Raw genomic sequence first — 17,947 nt, 5'->3', positions numbered from 1 at the left:
TTGTTTTCTTTTGGATTATTTCTTCTCATTCCATCCCCAATCACTTGTTACCAATTTGGACTGTCCATAAGCTCTATTTCTACTTTTTTAGTGATTATCCTAACTACAGCATGCCTACTTAGTAAAGTTTAAAGTTAATACCTTTACTCTCCTCCCAGATGATACAGGGACGTTAGAACATTTATCTGCATTTGCCTGAGTTCTAATTGTTACCATTGTTATTATCATTAGGACTTTATCTTTTCTATTTCTCTCTTTTTGGGGGGCGGGGTGCTGGCTGGGATGGGGATCCAACCCTGGACTTTGGTGATATCAGCATCATGCTGTAACCAGCTGAGCTAACAGGCCAGCCCCTCTCTTTTCTTTTTAATCCCACAAAACATCATAAATTTATTCAGTGTTATTTATTTTTTCCATATATTTACCACTTTCTTTGCTCTTCATTCCTTCTTACATGTCTAAGCTTCCATTTGAGATCACTTTTCTTTTATTTGAAGTACATGCTTTAGAAAAACCTCAGCACTACAGATGTTTGGGGCCAGATAATTCTTTGTTGTGAAGGACTGTGCACTGTGCGATGTTTAACAGCATCCTTGACCTCTACCCACTAGATGGCAGGAGCAATCCCCAGTTGTGACAACCCAAAATGTTCCCTAATTTTGCTGTATGTCTATGGGGAACAAAACCACCTCCAGTTGAGAACCACTGCTTTTGAATTTCCTTTGATGTAGGTCTGCTGACAGTGTTGACTTAACTATTTTTGCTTGAAAACACCCATTTCATCTTCATTCTCAAAAAGTATTTTCACTGGGCATAGAATTCTAGCTTTTGGTTTATTTTTTAAAGCACATTGAAAATATAATTCTGCTGCCTGTTGTCTTTTATTCTTGCCGTTGAGAAGTCAATGGATTATTGCTGTTTTAATCTTTTTCCCTTTAGCTGCTTTTAGTCTTCTCTTTGTCTTTAGCTGTTTTGTAGCTTCTATTTATGATGTTGTTTTTATGTGTGAAACTCTTTCTATTTATTCCACGTGGGAGTCACTAGTCCTCTTGAATCTATGGGTTGGTATCTGTCATCATTAGTTCTATAACATTTTTAGCCATCATCTCTTCACATTTTGCCTCCAACATACTTTGTCCCTTTCACTATATACTACATGTCTCTTAATCCTTCTATATTTTCTGTTTGTCTTTCTGTGCTGCAGTTCCAGTAATTTCTTCTTACCTGTCTTTCAGCTCACTAATTCTTGCTTTAGCTTTGTCTAATCTGCTGGTATATCTGAACAATCATTTTTAAAATTTCAAGTATTACATCTTTACTCTAGAAAATCTGTTTGGTTCTTTTTCAAATCTACGGTTTTCTGTTTCCTGAAGATATTTTCAAGCTTGTCTTGAAACACAATCTACTGTTTGTTTCTTTATGAGTAGTAAGCATAATTTTTTATAATCTGTGTCTGATAATGTCAGTATCTAAAATCATTTGGGTGTGATTTTGCTGTCTATTTTTGCTTCTTACTCATGGTAACTTGTGTAATTGTATTTTTCATTCTTTACTGCCTATTAACTGTGAAAAATTATTCATGGGAATTCTTTGTGGCCAAAATAAAAGTACCTTTTTCCAGAAAGAATTTAACTATTGCCAGAAAATAGTGCCTGGGGAACCACTTTCAGGTTTGAGGTTTTTTGGAGCCATCAAGGTGATATTAATTTGGGCTTCCAATTTAACCAGAGCACATCCAGAAAAATCCCTTTCTTTTCAACCCTTCTATCATCTCCTAAGAGGAGTTCTGAGGTTACCCATAGTGTACTAGCAGGTTCCACAGCTCTAAAGTTCAACAACCGTGCTGTTCATTATGGTAGCCACTAGCCACAAGTGGGTATTTCAGTTTTAATTTAAACTAATTAAATAAAAGTAAAAAGTAGTCCCTCAGTCACATTAGCCACATTCAGGTGCATGATATTCACATGTGAATATCACTGTTCACCCACATGTGAATAGTGACTACCATATCAGATAGAACAGATACAGAACATTTCCACCATAGCAGAAAGTTCTATTAATGCAGAAAAGTAGTAGGTGTAGGCAATCATGTGTGTTTCAACTCAGGTTAAAATTGCTGGACCAGCTCTTTCTTTGCCTCTTTTGAGGGGTCTCTCAGGATTTAGATTATCAGGTTTGAGAGTGGAGGGTAGGAAGACTACAGGCTTTGAGACTCTGAGTATTGAGCATTTTGTGAGATGAGAAGAATGGTGTTAATGGGCGGGGGGGACTACTACTAGCTAAAACAATCTGGTGCCTCTTTCCCCCTTCTACCTGCCAGACTCACAGGTCTATACTACATCACATGGAAACCCTTGAGGAATGATGCATTTTAACCTTTTAGAAATGTCAATTAATCCTATTATAAGCTCTCCCCATTAGTTGAGTAGCTTCAGTTGGAGACTGAAAGGTAATGGGACCTTTCACTAATTTTCTTCAAGTGTAATGGTAACTCTAGAGCTGGACTCTTAAAATTTGTGAGTTCTCTATGTTCTGTTTTGCAGGGAACAGGGAGGTGCTGGCTAGTATATGGAACTGAATGAATCCTTTATTTTGGTGTTATAAGGCCATGCTCTAATCAACTTAGCTACCAGCCTCTCTGTTTATTCTTATTTCAATTTCTATATCCTTGTATTCGGGTACTGTCAAAGAGAAACAGCTGGACATTTGTTAAAAGCAGAAAGATTTTATTCAGACTACTGCAGTACACGAGAGAGACTCAGCATAAACTGAGTTCAATTCCATTGAAACAAAAGGTGGGAAGCTTTTTAAACACTGGGGAGTGCTAAAGGAAAAGTACTGAAGATGTTAGCATTGGCTGGGGAGGTTTGTCAATGTGATTAACCATCTGTGTTTGCTAACTGTCACTTATCAAAGTTAGGCTCCTACTCTCCCACAGAGACTAGGAGATAGGGACTCTGTCCTTTTTGATAATTATATTTCAAAGAGATGGCTCCCAGATCCTTGAGAAAGATGTTTCTGGGTTGTAGAAGATTACATCTCAAGGGGCAGAGAAAGAATTTGCAACTGGAGTTTTCTAAAGTAAATGCTCTGAGAAAAGTGAGGACAGGGGCCTGTAGTAAGGTTTTGGCTGGAACAACCCATAAATTCTTTCGGCCGCATTGAGCTTTCTCAGGCAGGCACTTTAAGAGGGTTGGGGTCATCTTACAAACATGGTCTTGAGCTGATAGCAGCCATGTTAGAGTTTGGTCAAGCCTCTTAGTATGGGAGGTGCAGGGGGGATTGGATGGAGTCATTCATGCTGAGAGTTTGCAGTTCTCAGTACCTGGATAAAATTTTGTATACAGAATTTCATAACCCTGGGCATTTTGGGGGAGGATGAGAGTGGAGTTTAATCTTGGGAAGAGTAAAAGAACCTTCAATGAAAGGAAATAAGGCAGTGTTCTTAGGGTCTGATGCCAAGTAAGAAGAGGGGAGCAGTCAGGAAGGTGACTTTCAGGGCCTGAGAAGCAACCTCGGATTTTATTTTATGATTTAAGTCCAAGAGGAATAGTATGAACCAGAGTAGTCTTGAGGAAGGTAAGATATCTCTTAACTGAAAATATGAGAAAGCTTCCTGGAAGAGATAGGACCTTAGGTGAGCCTTGAAGGATGATGGGTGGCCTTTTCTTGGTTTAGCATTTTATCATGGTATTTCCATGAAACCTCATCTGATTTCCACAGAAATAAATTATAGTTTTATGATTTAGTTGTTTATTTGAAATATTTGATTTTTCTTTGAAGACATCGCCCCAAGTTGGTATTTCTCTCACTTTTTTGATTCTTTATTTGTTGGTTGCTTTTCAACCAAATCTCTTTAGGATAACTTTTTTTTTTTTTTTCTGTCCCATACGAGGTTGAACCCCAGGCCTTGGTGTTATCAGCACTATGCTCTAACCAACTGAGCTAACAGGCCGGCTCAGAATAACATTTTCTAAATAGCCTCCATGATTTTTTTTTTTGGCACAATCAATTTCTCTGCCTGAAATGCCTTCCAGTTCCGCTATGCACCCCAGCCCCACACATGCAACCCTTGGGGAATTATCATTCAAGACCCAGCAAGCCTTTCTTTGTTCTCACTTATTTCTTGTAATTAGTTTGTACTCTCAACCCCTAGTTCAGTCTCTGGTCCATAGAAGGTACTTAATGATTGGTTAATAAATGTGATTAAATATAATCAACTCTGAAATGTGTTTTTCAGTGTTAAGAACTCAGCTATCTTATGTGTACAGGTACAATATATATTTTGTTAATTGAATTTTTATTTATTCTTAGATGTCATTAAGAGGATCTGCGCCAGTGACAATTGTACCTCTTCCTGGAGAGCAAGTACAGGTTCAGGGGGTCATCCAGACAGCTCAGTCTTCTGTAATTCACCCACCACACATGCAAACGGTACAGAAATTGAAAGACTTAGTGGTCAACAGTGGGGACTTTTATATCCTGAATCTTCAGACACATTGAAGTTTCTGTAGTTATGATATTATAAACCAAGATGATAAAGTTGTCTTAGAAATTAGACTGCAGACCAAATGAGGTAAATAGAAAAGTTTTAGAATTTCTAGTTCCATGTACATAATACCCAGTAAAAATAGACAATTTAGGGGGATGTTATTGCTTAGAATTTAAAGAAATGAAAGGCTTTCTTAAGGAAAAGAACCCTTTTATCCCAGTGGTATCCTTCATGAAATGGAGAATTTTGAAGCAAGGGTAATGATGCAAGAGTCTTAGCAAAGTAAGAAAGTATCTACCTTGTGGCTTTATGGAGGTGAAATAAAAGAGTTCTCTCATAATAGAGGAAAGTTCTTGTTTGTATCTATCTACCTTCATATTAATACCTAACAACAGGAAAGAAAGAGCCATCCTGGTTTACTTTTCTTTTGTACTTTCTCCCCATTTTATCTTCCGGCTCCTGTGAGTCCCAGAATGCCTTTGGTCATCTCTCATTTTTAGAAGCAGCTGTCCTGGAAGAAAAGCTGTGTGCTTCATTTTTCCCTCCTGAATATATAGTGACTGGCAGTGTTCTCAACTTTGTAGCTGCATCTTTATGTGGTATTCATATATGAAAGGTGGTGGCTGTGTGGATTTTTGAGTTTAATATGAAGATTTTACTCCTATTTGCTGGTGCTGGCATTAAAGAGAAATACTTGATCTTAGTTACAAGTAATCCCTTGGTTCTAGAAATCATTTTCTTACTTGAGTTCAATGGGAGGCTTTGGAGTAAACTTAGGGACAAACAGTGAAATAGATAAAGGTTTTGACTGGAAATGGAGTATCTATAATTCTTAAGGAAAAGATAGAAGTGACAGATTTTTCTTGTTTTTAATTGTTACTATTATTATTTCTTAATTATTATTGTGTTATGACCATTCTTTGTTTTTTATCAACAGGTATAGCTTTAATGTAAGATATAAGTAATTGTACACTAGAATTTACTTTTGAATGAGATGAAAGAATGTAAAACAAGTTTCTCTGAAAGTGTGATACTTAAGTCCAAATAGCTTAGGGGAAGGCTTTCTGTAGATAGTGACTAATGCAGAGAATTTACTTCTCATGTCCCTTTTAGAAGCCTGTTTGGATTATTTTATTTTTAAAAATGAAGGTGGGGCTAGCCCACTTCACTTGGTTAGATGTGGTACGATAACACCAAGGTCAAGGGTTTGGATCGCCTTATGGCCAGCCATCAAAAAAACAAAACAAAACAAAAAAATCTTGGGAAATTAAATACATTTTAAAAATTCAAAATAGTTTTCTCAATTGTAGAATATTATAATAACTAAAAACTTGCATATTGTATTGATGTAGTTTTAAAGTATTTATTATTAATACTAGTTAACATTTATTGGGTGCATGTCATGTACGAAGTGCTTTACATGTAAAATGAGATAAAGCTGATTACTACAGATTTTAAAATTACATACATAAATATGCCCTTGCCAGTGACCTCCACCTTGCTAGATGTAATGGTCTGTTCTCAGTCCTTGTTTTACTTCACCTGTAAGCAGTATTTGACATGGTTGATAACTCTTTTCTCAATACACCATCTTCACTAGTTTTCCAGGGACAGCTCACTCATTTGGTTCTCTTCCTTCCTCACTGGTATTTCCTTTTCAGTCTCATTTGCTGGTTTCTCCTCTTCTTTCCAATCTCTTAATGTTAGAGTATTCCTGGGTTTAGTCCTTGGTCCCCTTTTCTACATTTACCCCTTCAGTGAGCTTACCTAGTCTCAAGGCTTTAAGGAGTCTAAAGAGCTATGCCTCCTAAATTTATATATCTAGTCCAGACCTCTTCCCTGACCAATAGGCTTACATACTTATCAGTCTCCTCAATGTCAGCAGTTGGATATCTAAAAAGGCTTTTCAAACTTAGCATGTCCAAAATCCAAATCAGGTGGCATTAGTGATTTAACAAAAAACAACAACAACAACAACAAACTTTCAGTAATGTGCATCAGTATAGAAATAGGGTAGAGATTGAGATCAGAGACTGGTCTTTTTAACTCTAGTAGAATAGTATTGCTTTATTTTGGGGATAGACTTTATTCTTAGCTCTGAGCTTGTTGTATTATATGTTCCTTTAGATAGTTTGGGCTCCTGGAATAAACTTTCTTCTTTTCCTTTCGTCCCTTTCTTTTAGACCTTAGATTAAATGGGCAAATGAATTTGGGTGGAAAGAGACAGATCATTTTTTCTGATAGTAAAAACTCAATTCTTTTCCCACCTGAATTGTTCATCATATTAAAACCAGGTCTATTTGTTAGGTATCATCTTTATCAGAAAGTGAGGAGTCACAGGACTCATCTGACAGCATAGGCTCCTCACAGAAAGCCCACGGGATCCTAGCACGGCGCCCGTCTTATAGGTGAGTACTCTTGTATCAAACCCTGCATGTGTTATATTACCAAATGAGTTCAAATTGTGCTGTGCAAAAGGAAACTAAAGAGGGAGCATGTATTTGTGTTTGTGTTTGTGTAAGAAGGGAAATGTTAAGAGAGGTAGATTGGAGCCAGATTATGAAGGGCCCAAGTTGCTGTGCTGAAGGAGAATTTAGATTTATTTTCTGGCAAAGTACTAGATTTCCATATTAACTTTAGGGGATAGTTAACTCTAATTGTAATATGTGATTGTAATATGTAATTAACTCTAATTGTAATATGAAAGTGGGACCATAGACTTTAGGACTGGACTACTTTGTCTTCCCTTTTTTAGCTTTCTAACTTTGAGCCTTTGTTCTGAACCCTGTGCATTTTCTTCTACATTCTGCATAACTCTTGTATATACTTCCTGGAAGCCTTCTCTGATTATCTCCTCCCTACTTCTCCAAAGCCAGGTTAGGTCTTTCTTCTGTGGCATACTTTTACTGACTCCTGTTACAGTACTTATCTCATTTTATTGGAATTCCAGCTTATTTAAGGACTTGGCCCATGTATTATTTTTTGTGACTCTAGGGCCCAACAAAAAGTGACCATCCCATAGTAGATGCTCAGTAATTACTCGTTGAATGGAGAGCTAGAAGTAGTACAACTAATTGATAGAAAGCCCTTGAAATAATCTGGGTGATTTCATATGGGTAGTGGGATATCTTTGGAGTGAGTGAATCTGAGAAACTTCTGGGGTAGAACTGACCAAACCTGGTGACTATATGGTAGGAAGAGAGGGAAACAGAAAATGATGAATGCATTAGGATTTTAGATGTTATAAGAAAACTATATATGTGGTATGGTCAATCCTGTCTAGTAGAACAAGTAGGAAAGACTTCATAGAGGATGTGACTTGTATCACTACCCATATATAATTTTTGTGAGACTGGGGCAGGAAGGAGTTTATGATCCACAGATGTGGAACCCACTGACTATACTTGGCTTACAAAGAACCCGGAAAAATCTCAACTTAACATGGTTATCAGCAAATGCCCATATCTAGATGTTGGAATTGTGTGACAGACTTTAAAGGAGTTATTACTAAAACCTTTCATCAAGGATGGGTAAGATACTTTTGAAATGAATGTAAAGATATAAACTCTTAGCAAAAAAAAGAGGATATAAAATGAATCAGATAGAAATTTTAGAGTTGAGAAATACAGTAACAGAAATAAAACCTCACTGGTTCAAGAGGAGAATGGAGATAAGATAAACAGTTGGTCAACTTTGAAGATTGCTCCATGGATATTATCCTATCTGAATGAGAGAGAAAGATGATTGGAAAAATTAGCTAATTCTCAGGGACCTTTGAGATAATACCAAAAGAGCTAACATTCCTGTCATTGGAGTCACAAAAGGAGAGGAAAATGTTTCAGAAATAATATTTGAAGAAATAATGGCTGAAAATACCCCAAATTTGGTGAAAGACATAAACCTAAAGATTCAAAAAGCTCAGCAAAACTTGAACAGGATAAACATAAAGAAATCACTGCCCAGACATACGGTAATTGAACTGCTGAAAACTAAAGACAAAGAAAAATTCTGTGAGCAGCCAGAGAAAAATGTCATAATACTTATAAGGGAATAATGTGAGTGACTACAGATTTCTCATCAGAGACAATGAATGCTTAGAAGAAAATGGAACAGCATTTTTAAAGTGTTGAAGGAGTTATCAATCCAGAATAATTTATCTAGTGCTAATATCCTTCAGAAATGGAAGTGAAATAAATATTCTCATGAAGGAAAATTAAGAGAAATAATTGCCAGCAGACCTGCTTTAAAATAACTGCTAAGAAAGTTCTTAAGACAAAAAGAAACTTGGAAGGTTAGGAATGAATAACAGCAACAGAAAACCTGAGCATATATATTGGACAATTCTATTGAGTTCTTTAAAATATGTTTGACAGTTGAAAACAAATTATGGCATTGTCTGATGAGGTTTTCAGTATATGCAGAGGTAATAAATAAGACAACTTACAACATAAAGAAGAGAGGATAAAGAGATCTAATATGGTAGTAAGGTTTCTACATTCCACTTAAAGTGGTAAAATATTGGTTCTAAGTAGACTGAAAAGCAAGGTATTTACATTGTAACCCCTAGAGCAACTATTAAAAAAACACAGAGATTTAGTCAAATACACAATAGATAAATTAAAATGTAATTCTGAAAAATCTTCAAATAACCCAAAAGAATGTGCAGGTGAAGACAAACAGAATGACAGAAAGCAAATAATAAAATGGTACATCAACTAATATCTATAATGATATTAAAAAGACATGGCTTAAGGGCCGGCCCATGGCTCACTTGGGAGAGTGTGGTGCTGACAAGTCAAGGGTTAAGATCCCCTTACTGGTCATCTTTTAAAAACAAACAAACAAACAAAAAAACATGGCTTAAATTCACCAATTAAAAGGCAGATTGTAAAACGATAGACCAATATCCCTCATGAGTATAGACACAAAAATCTTCAACAAAAGATTAGCAAACCAGGGCTGGCCAGTTAACTCAATTGATTAGAGCATGGTGCTGATAACACCAAGGTCCAGGGTTCTATCCCTGTACTAGCCAGCCTCCAAAAAACAAAACAAATATTAGCAAACCAAATCCAACAACATATAAAAGGTATACCATGACTATGTATGGTTTATCCCTGAAATGGAAGATTGGTTTAACAACTGAAAATCAATTAATGTACTACACAATATTAACAGAATAAAAACAAAAAATATTTAGGTTTAAAGTTAAATTTATAAATTTAAATTATGCTTAGGTATAAATTTAATGAAAGCATCATAATACCTATACACTGAAAACTATAAAACCTTGTTGAAAGAAATTTAAAAAGATCTAAATATGCCATGTTCATTGATGGGAAGCATAAATATTGTTAAGACAAATAACCCAGTTAAGAAAATTTTTAAAATGAGTGAATGATTTGAATAAACATCTCTCCAAACAAGATATACAAATGAAAAAATGTTCAACATCATTAGATAAATGCAAATCAAAATCATGAGCTAACCATTTCAAACTGACTAGGATGACTAAAATAAAAAAAGACAAGTAATAACAAGTGTTGGTGTGGATACAGAGAAATGAGCACCCTAATACATTGCTGGTGAGAATGTAAAATGAGGCAGCCGCTATGGAAAAAAGTCTGGCAGTTCTTCAGAATGCTAAGTTAACATATGAACCACCACTTCCGATGTTAGTTATAAACTCAAGAGAAATAAAAATATACATCTACATAAAAACTTGTACATGAATGTTCATAGCAGCATTGTTCATAATAGCCAAAGAGCAGAAACAACCCAAATGCCCCTCAACCAATGAATGGATAAACAAAATGTGACAAACAGTTGACCTTTGAATGTGTGGGGGTTAGCAACACTGACCCCCACACAGCGAAAATGAGAATCCGTACATAATTTTTGACTCCTCCAAAACAACAATTTAACTACATTGTACACTTTCGCTCTGGGTTGTGGTGTACCGTGCCCCTGAGCACCGCATCATTACTTAAGTAGTTGCCTAACTACTTTACTAATAGCCTGTTGTTACAGAGGCTACTTAACTGTTTGGTTAAGTATGTCATGTATTCATTTTCCAATATATCTGTTTAAAAAAATCCACATATAAGTGGACCAGCACAGTTCAAATCCATGTTGTTCAAGAGTTTGCTGTATTTATATAATGGAATATTATTTAGCAATAAAAAGCAATGAAGTAGTGATACATGCTACAACATGGATGAATCTTGAAAATATTAAGCTTAGTGAAAGAGGCTAGTAACAAAAAACTGCATATTGTATGATTCCATTTATATAAAATGTCCAAAATAGGCAAATTTATAGAAACAAAGTAGATGAGTGGTTGCTTAGAGCTTGGAGTAGGGAAGAGAAGGATGGGGACTGATTGCTAATGGGTACTAGGTTTCTTTTAGGAGGACAAAAATGTTCTAAAATTAGATCATGGTGATGGTTGCACAACCCTGTGAATATACTAAAAATGTGAATCGTACACTTCAAATGAGTTCATTGTATGGTATATAAATTATATCTTGAAGCTGTTTTTCCTTTTAAAAGTCAAAGATTATTAGAAGGGATTAAAAAATGACTTACTTCAAATACAATTATATAGGTAGGCTAAAGTAAAAAGACGTCTACAGATATACCAAGAAAACATTAATGAAAAGAAAACTAAAGTGGCTATCTTAATATCATACAAAATAGACTTCAGATCAAAGAAAACTATTAGTGATGAAAAGCGACATTGCATAATAAGAGTTCACCAAGAAGACATAACAATCTAAATGTTGTATGTACCTAACAAAAGAGCTTCAAAATGCATGTATCAAAAATTAACAGAACTGAGGGCTGGCTGGTTAGCTCAGTTGGTGAGAGTGCAGTGTTATAATACCAAGGCCACAGATTCAGCTGCCCCAACCAGCCAGCTGCCCCCAAAAATAAAGAAATAAAAACTAACAGAATTGAAAAGAGAAATAAATCCACAAGTAGTTGAAGACTTTTGTACACCTATCTCAGTATTCAGTAGAACTTGTAGTCAAAAACTCAGCAAGATTATAGAAAAACTTACCACCATCAGCAATCAGTGGGATCTAACGGCCTTTTTTAGAACACTTCACAGCTATAGAATGAACATTCTTTTTGAGTGCACAAAGAAATTCCACTAAGAAATATCACATCCTAGCTCATAACAAACCTTAACAAATTTAAATGAACTAAAATCATGAATATAGTATATTCTTTGATCATACTGGATTTAAACTAACCAATAACAGATAAAGGAAAATCTCCAAATACATGGAAATTAAACCACACAACTAAGAAATAATTCATGGACCAAACAGGAAGTCTTAAGGTAAATATTTTGAACTGATGAAAATATAAAATAACAAAATTTGTGGAATGTTACTAAGTGCGGAAAAGCAATTACAGCAAAATTTATAGCATTAAGTACTTATATTAGAAAAGAAGATAATGGAAATCATCATGTCGAAGAATAGAAATCATCATGTCGAAGAGATACCCACACTCCCATGTTTATTACAGCTCTGTTTACAACAGCCAAGATATAGAACCAACCTTATCTGAGAAAGAATACAGAACAATAGCAAATAATATCTCTGACTAATATGAAATAAAGTAATACATGAGGGTTCTTCAAAAAGTCCATAGAAAGATTTGTATTTTCTCTTTTTTTGGCAGCCGGCCAGTACAGAGATCCAAACCCTTGTTATAACACTTATTATAAGACTGCTCTAACCAAGTGAGCTAACCAGACAGATCTTGTGTTATCTTTTAATTCTACATTTTCACAGACTTTCTGAAGTACCGTTGTATGTGGGAATGATACATAACAACGTAGATAATGGTACTCTTTATGGGAGAGAAGAGTAGGGGAAGGAACTGTTGGTGACATTTTAGTGTATCTGTAGCTTGATTTCTATTAAAAATATCTGAAGCAAATACATTAAAATATTAGCATCTATTGATTCTTGGTATATGGTGCACAGATGTTTCATTTTCTGTACTTTACATTATGCTCAAAATGTTTCATAATTTAAAATTGAAAAAGAAATTGGCACAGCATTCCAGTCTCTGGCTAGGCTAGCTGCATAAGACCGTGCAGGCAGTTTGTTTAAATGGGCTCTGGATCTCTACCCAGACCTACTTATTCAATCATTGGGGCAATCTTCTAATACATATGCAGGCTTAGGAACTACCATGACTGTTCTATAAATTCCAGAAACAGATATAGGACTTCTACCTCCCTTGTTCTCTATGTGGAACTTCTGTTAATGCAGTCTACAACTGTATTAGCTCTTGGTGGGAAGACTGTCCAAAGAAAAAAGATCAAGCTGGAGAACGATCTTCAATGTGTTATAGGGGAGCATATGAAGGAACTGAATGTACTATTTGTCCTAGAATAAAGACCTGTGGCGGTTGCAAGAAGCATGGATATAAAATTAAGATTAGACTTAATTTCTGTATCCTCACTGAGAGGAACCAGCTTTGGGCCTTAAATAAGGAAGGGCTCTAATGGTTCAATAATGAAATGGTTTACTTTTTGGAAGTAGGCAGATACCTTATTCCTAGAAGACAAGATCATGAGGAATGTTTGAGAGGGAATTCCTCCATGGGCTGGAAGGTTGGCAAAGATAAAATGAAAGATCTCTTTTAATACTAAAGGTATATTTTTTCCTTTGTGATTCTTTTTTGTTAATGTTTTCAACACAAGTATTTCAGTTTTCTGATTTTTCTACAGTGAACATGGAATTCTTGAGTAAACATTTCTTTTTTCTTCTCTCCCCGACACCAAAACAATGTTTATTGCTTACTTTTTCCTTCCACCACCAATTGTCTTTTGGAAGGCCTTTCATTTCAGCAAGGAATACTTTTCCATTTCCTTACTCCTGTCATGTGTTCCATTTCCCCAAGTCTGAAGGATACCTCTGGGATCATATTTACCTCTTTTTGTTAATATAAGCAATTTTATTTATCACTGTTACTCTGTACATTTTTATAGACATATTGCTAATCTTGTTTCTTTTTGAAAACTGTGGGCTTCTCTTCCTCTATAGAGCTGAAGGTTGAAAAAATTTGGGGGTGAGAGGTGGGGTTAAAAAAAGTAAATTTGAGGGCCGAGCCCGTGGCGCACTTGGTAGAGTGCTGCGCTGGGAGCGCGGCGACGCTCCCGCCGCGGGTTCGGATCCTATATAGGACTGACCGGTGCACTCACTGGCTGAGTGCCGGTCACGAAAAAACGACAAAAAAAAAAAAAAAAAAAGTAAATTTGATCTTTTTAAATGAAGGTCACTGCACTACTTAGGAATAATACTTTGTTAATTAATTAAATATCTCACAATGGAGCCATCTCTGTTACAGGGGAAAGAGACATTTTATTCTTCTACAAGGGCCTTGTATGTAGAAAAGCACTCTGAGTATTTGTTTTAGTGTATTACTGTCTCTCTTCTGATAGTCATAAACTAAAATGTAACTAGCTTGGAGCACATCGTTATAACAGTATGTGCTAAACAAAAAGGATTCCTGACATAATAGTTTAGGTGTCTAGTAGATCATTGGACTTTTAACCTGAGATTGAAAAAGGTTTAGCAATTTCTTTTTATAAAAGCATTCTCATTTACCAACATTAATAGAGTTCTGTTTTTCACAGAAAAATTTTGAAAGACCTATCTTCTGAAGACACACGGGGCAGAAAAGGAGACGGAGAAAACCCTGGAGTTTCTGCTGTCACTTCTATGTCTGTTCCGACTCCCATCTATCAGACTAGCAGTGGACAGTACAGTATGTATAGGAATCAATTTCCACACAATAGACACACAAAAACTAATTTCTCCTTGGAAAGAAATGGTGTGTAGAAAGACTATTCTACTTTAATAGTGATAATTATTAAAGGATAACATTTTGAGCCAGGGATAATGCAAAGTTTTTTAGCATTATCACAATTACTCATTACAACAACTTTGTGAGGTAGGCAGTTACCAGTTTGTGAGGGAACTGAGGCTTAGAGAATTAGGTAATGTTCCTAAAGTCACACAGTTTATACGTGATGGGATCAGGATTCAAAATTAGGTTTGTCTGGATCTACAGATAAAATCTTACCCCAAACTACACTGCCCCTTACAAACTTTTCTTTTAGACACTAGCCAGTTATGTCCATGACCTTAATTCCAGTGGAAAATACTGTTCGGATCAGTTACATAATGAAAGATTAAACATGAATGTTGAATTTTCAGTTTGAGATTAAGGAAGTTTGAATCAGAAAGAGGATTCAGACTGCTTTGCAATGTGATTTACAGCATGCTCACTATAAATAATCAGGGACTGATCAACTTTAATAAGTCAATAAATCTTGATATCTGGTATCTTTATAAGAATATGAAGATTATATTATTAGTCAGTATATAGAACAACGTGAGCATCTACTGGTGTACAGAATCCCATCTCAGGGCTAGGTAAAGTTATTAAAAAAGCAAGCGTGGTTCTTGCCTTTTAAGAAGGAAGCTTATAGTTAGAGGAGATAAGAGTGATAGAAAATGAAATACCTAACCACAATCAGAAATATATACATATTCTCATCTAATGTTCAATAACAGACTATAGATTAGTAACTTGTGTTAACGCTTAGTGCTTTTTGCCTAATAATTTAATAAATGAGGTCTACTGGTTTATTAAAATGACATTTGGCGAAACTCACAAGGTAATGAATTAGCCCTCTCTATTTTTAGTTTTCCTTCCAACATATTTTTAATGAAAATTTCAGACACACAACAGAGTTTAATAAATTGTACAACAGATACACACATCTTTATATGTATTTTCCAAACTTGATTTGATGGCTTTTGGATTTGGAGTTAATGCTTATAAAGACTTTTCCATCTCTCAGATTTTCCCAATGTTTCCTTTTAGTACTTCTTTGGTTTCATTTTTTACTCATAAATCTTTGATCCATCTTAAATTTATTTTGGTGTAAGGAATCAGGTGGGAATCCAACTTTTTTTTCCTAGTAGCCTGCCTAGTTTATGGAGGTAATACCATTTATGTATTTACATCTATCTTTTGCTCACTGATAGAGGAATTTAGTATCGGATTAAGGCAGTATTTAACACATATTTGGCTCTGTTCTGTTTATTCTTATATCTATGTAGTTCCATACATAATTACTGCATATTGATTTTTTTCAGAATTTTCCTGGCTTTTCTTTTAAAAATTTGTTTGATTTACATACAATAAAATTCACTCATTTTGGGGTATTAGTCTATGAATTTTGACAAATGCATGGAGTTGTATAACATAACCACAATCATCACTCTAAAAAAATCACTTGTGCTGCCCATTTGTAATCTCTCTCCCCACTCCTAACCTTAATCTTTAAGTCCGATTGGCTCTTGCCACAAAATATATGTCCCATATGACCACCTCTCACAGTCCCTAACCACAACCACCAGCACCACCACCATGCTGGTTTAGACTCTCATCTGAATTACTGCAGTAGACATCTAGTTGGTCATCTTACTTCCTCCATTTTTGTTGTAATAGTCAGTTTTCCATGCTGTGGTCAAAGTGATTTATTTAAAATGTCAACTAGATCACATCACTCCTGCTCAAAATACTTCAGTGACTTTCCATCACACGTAGAATAAAATCCAGGCTCTACAAAGCATTACATTAAGGATCCGGCCTTGCCTACCACTCCGACCTCATCACCTGCCACTGATGGCATTCCAGCTGCACAGATTTTCTTGCTGTACCTTAGACACACCGAGCTTGTTTCTACCTCAATATCTTTGGAGTTGTCATCCCCCTGGCTGGCATGATCTTCCCCAGATCCTCACATGGCTTTCATCCTCACTCCTGCTCTGCTTAAGTGCCACCTCCTCAAAGAGACCACTCTTTTTAAAGCATGCTCCCCCTTCCTTAGTTTTCTTTGTTTACTCTCCTATATTTTTCTTTATATCACTTATATGTAATTAAAAGTAAGTACATATTAGTTTAATTATAGATTATATGCATATAAGTATAAATTCCTTATTTATGATCTGTTTTCCCCACTAGAATATAAGTTCCTTGAGGGAAAGAATCTTGTTTCTCTTATTCACAGCTACATCCTTGGTCTATAGGTCCTGGCACATAGTATGTTTTTAGTTAGATTTTTTTCTTTTTTTTAAAGATGACTGGTAAGGGGATCTTAACCCTTGACTTGGTGTTGTCAGCACCACGCTCTCTCCCAAGTGAGCTAAGCAGCCATCCCTATACAGGGATCCAAACCCATGGCCTTGGTGTTATCAGCACCCCACTCTCCCAAGTGAGCCATGGGCCGGCCCTTAGTTAGATTTTTTTATGAATTAAAGAATATATATGGAATACCTCTGTAAGGACATACAAGAAACTGGGAGCAGTGATTTCAAGGAAGGAAACTTGGGAGCAGAGATCAGAGGCAGTGGGGAGGTTCACTTTCATTTTAAAACTGATTTTTTTTTTTTTTTACTATATATATGTATTATTTACCCCCATTCCCCCAATTTTTAAAGGCAGCATATTAGCAAGTTAAAAATTATGATTTATCAAGATGGTTTATTATTCTAAAACCATTAAAACTTAGAATTGTGAAGGCTACATAGAAACTTAGGCTAATATTTCATACATTATAATTGAAATAAGTACAGTACATATAGAACTGCCATATAATCCAGCAACCCCAGTACTGTGTGCATACCCAAAGGAATGGAAATCATCATGTCGAAAGGATACCTGCACTCCCATGTTTGTTGCAACTCTATTTACGACAGCCAAGATATGGAACCAACCTAAGTGTCCATCAGCAGACTACTGGATAAGGAAAATGTGGTATATATACACAATGGAATACTACTCAGCTACAAAAAAGAATGAAATTCTGCCATTTGTAGCAACATGGATAAGCTTGGAGAAGATTATGTTAAGTGAAATAAGCCAGGTACAGAAAGAGAAATACCACATGTCCTCACTCATAAGTGAGAGCTAAAATATCAATAAAAAAGAGTGAAAGAAGGAAAAAAGAAAGAAGCAACAATCACAATAATACGTTGACCTATCAAAAGGAGAGAACAGAACTGTAGTCATTAGAGGGGGGAGGGGTAGCAAGAAATTGGTTGAGTCACATAGAATGATTACTAAGTTTTGTAAAAATGTGTACTAATTACCTGATTTGATCATGACATAATGTACACAGGTATTGATGTTCAACTCTGTACCCCACAAATATGTATAATCAATTGTGTTTCAATAAAAAAAATAATAAGTACAATACAAACTGCTATTTAGGGCAGCGTGGTCCAATAGAACTGTGATGATGGAAATGTTTTTTATCTGCATTGTCCTAGTACAGTAGCCACTAAACCATGTGTGACTATTGAGTGCTTGAACTATGGCTGGTAAGACTAAGGAAATGAATTTTTTATTTTG

At 35.6% G+C, this 17,947-nt stretch overlaps 1 protein-coding gene across 4 annotated transcripts in view; it reads left to right on the top strand.

The window, feature by feature from the left end:
* Positions 1–17,947, top strand: part of ATF1 (activating transcription factor 1) — a 46,046-nt gene that overhangs the window by 18,271 nt on the left and 9,828 nt on the right. For 3 of the 4 annotated variants that reach the window (XM_063075102.1, XM_063075100.1, XM_063075101.1), the window contains 3 exons: positions 4,315–4,434; positions 6,800–6,900; positions 14,157–14,287. In XM_063075102.1, the coding sequence (XP_062931172.1) occupies positions 4,315–4,434; positions 6,800–6,900; positions 14,157–14,287 (352 nt within the window). The remainder of the gene's footprint in view (positions 1–4,314; positions 4,435–6,799; positions 6,901–14,156; positions 14,288–17,947) is intronic. The other variant, XM_063075103.1, reaches the window with a different exon arrangement.

This window comes from Cynocephalus volans, chromosome 12 (assembly GCF_027409185.1).
Source record: "Cynocephalus volans isolate mCynVol1 chromosome 12, mCynVol1.pri, whole genome shotgun sequence".
NCBI classification, from domain to species: Eukaryota; Metazoa; Chordata; class Mammalia; order Dermoptera; family Cynocephalidae; genus Cynocephalus; species Cynocephalus volans.
This window is presented reverse-complemented; position numbering and strand designations above follow the sequence as displayed.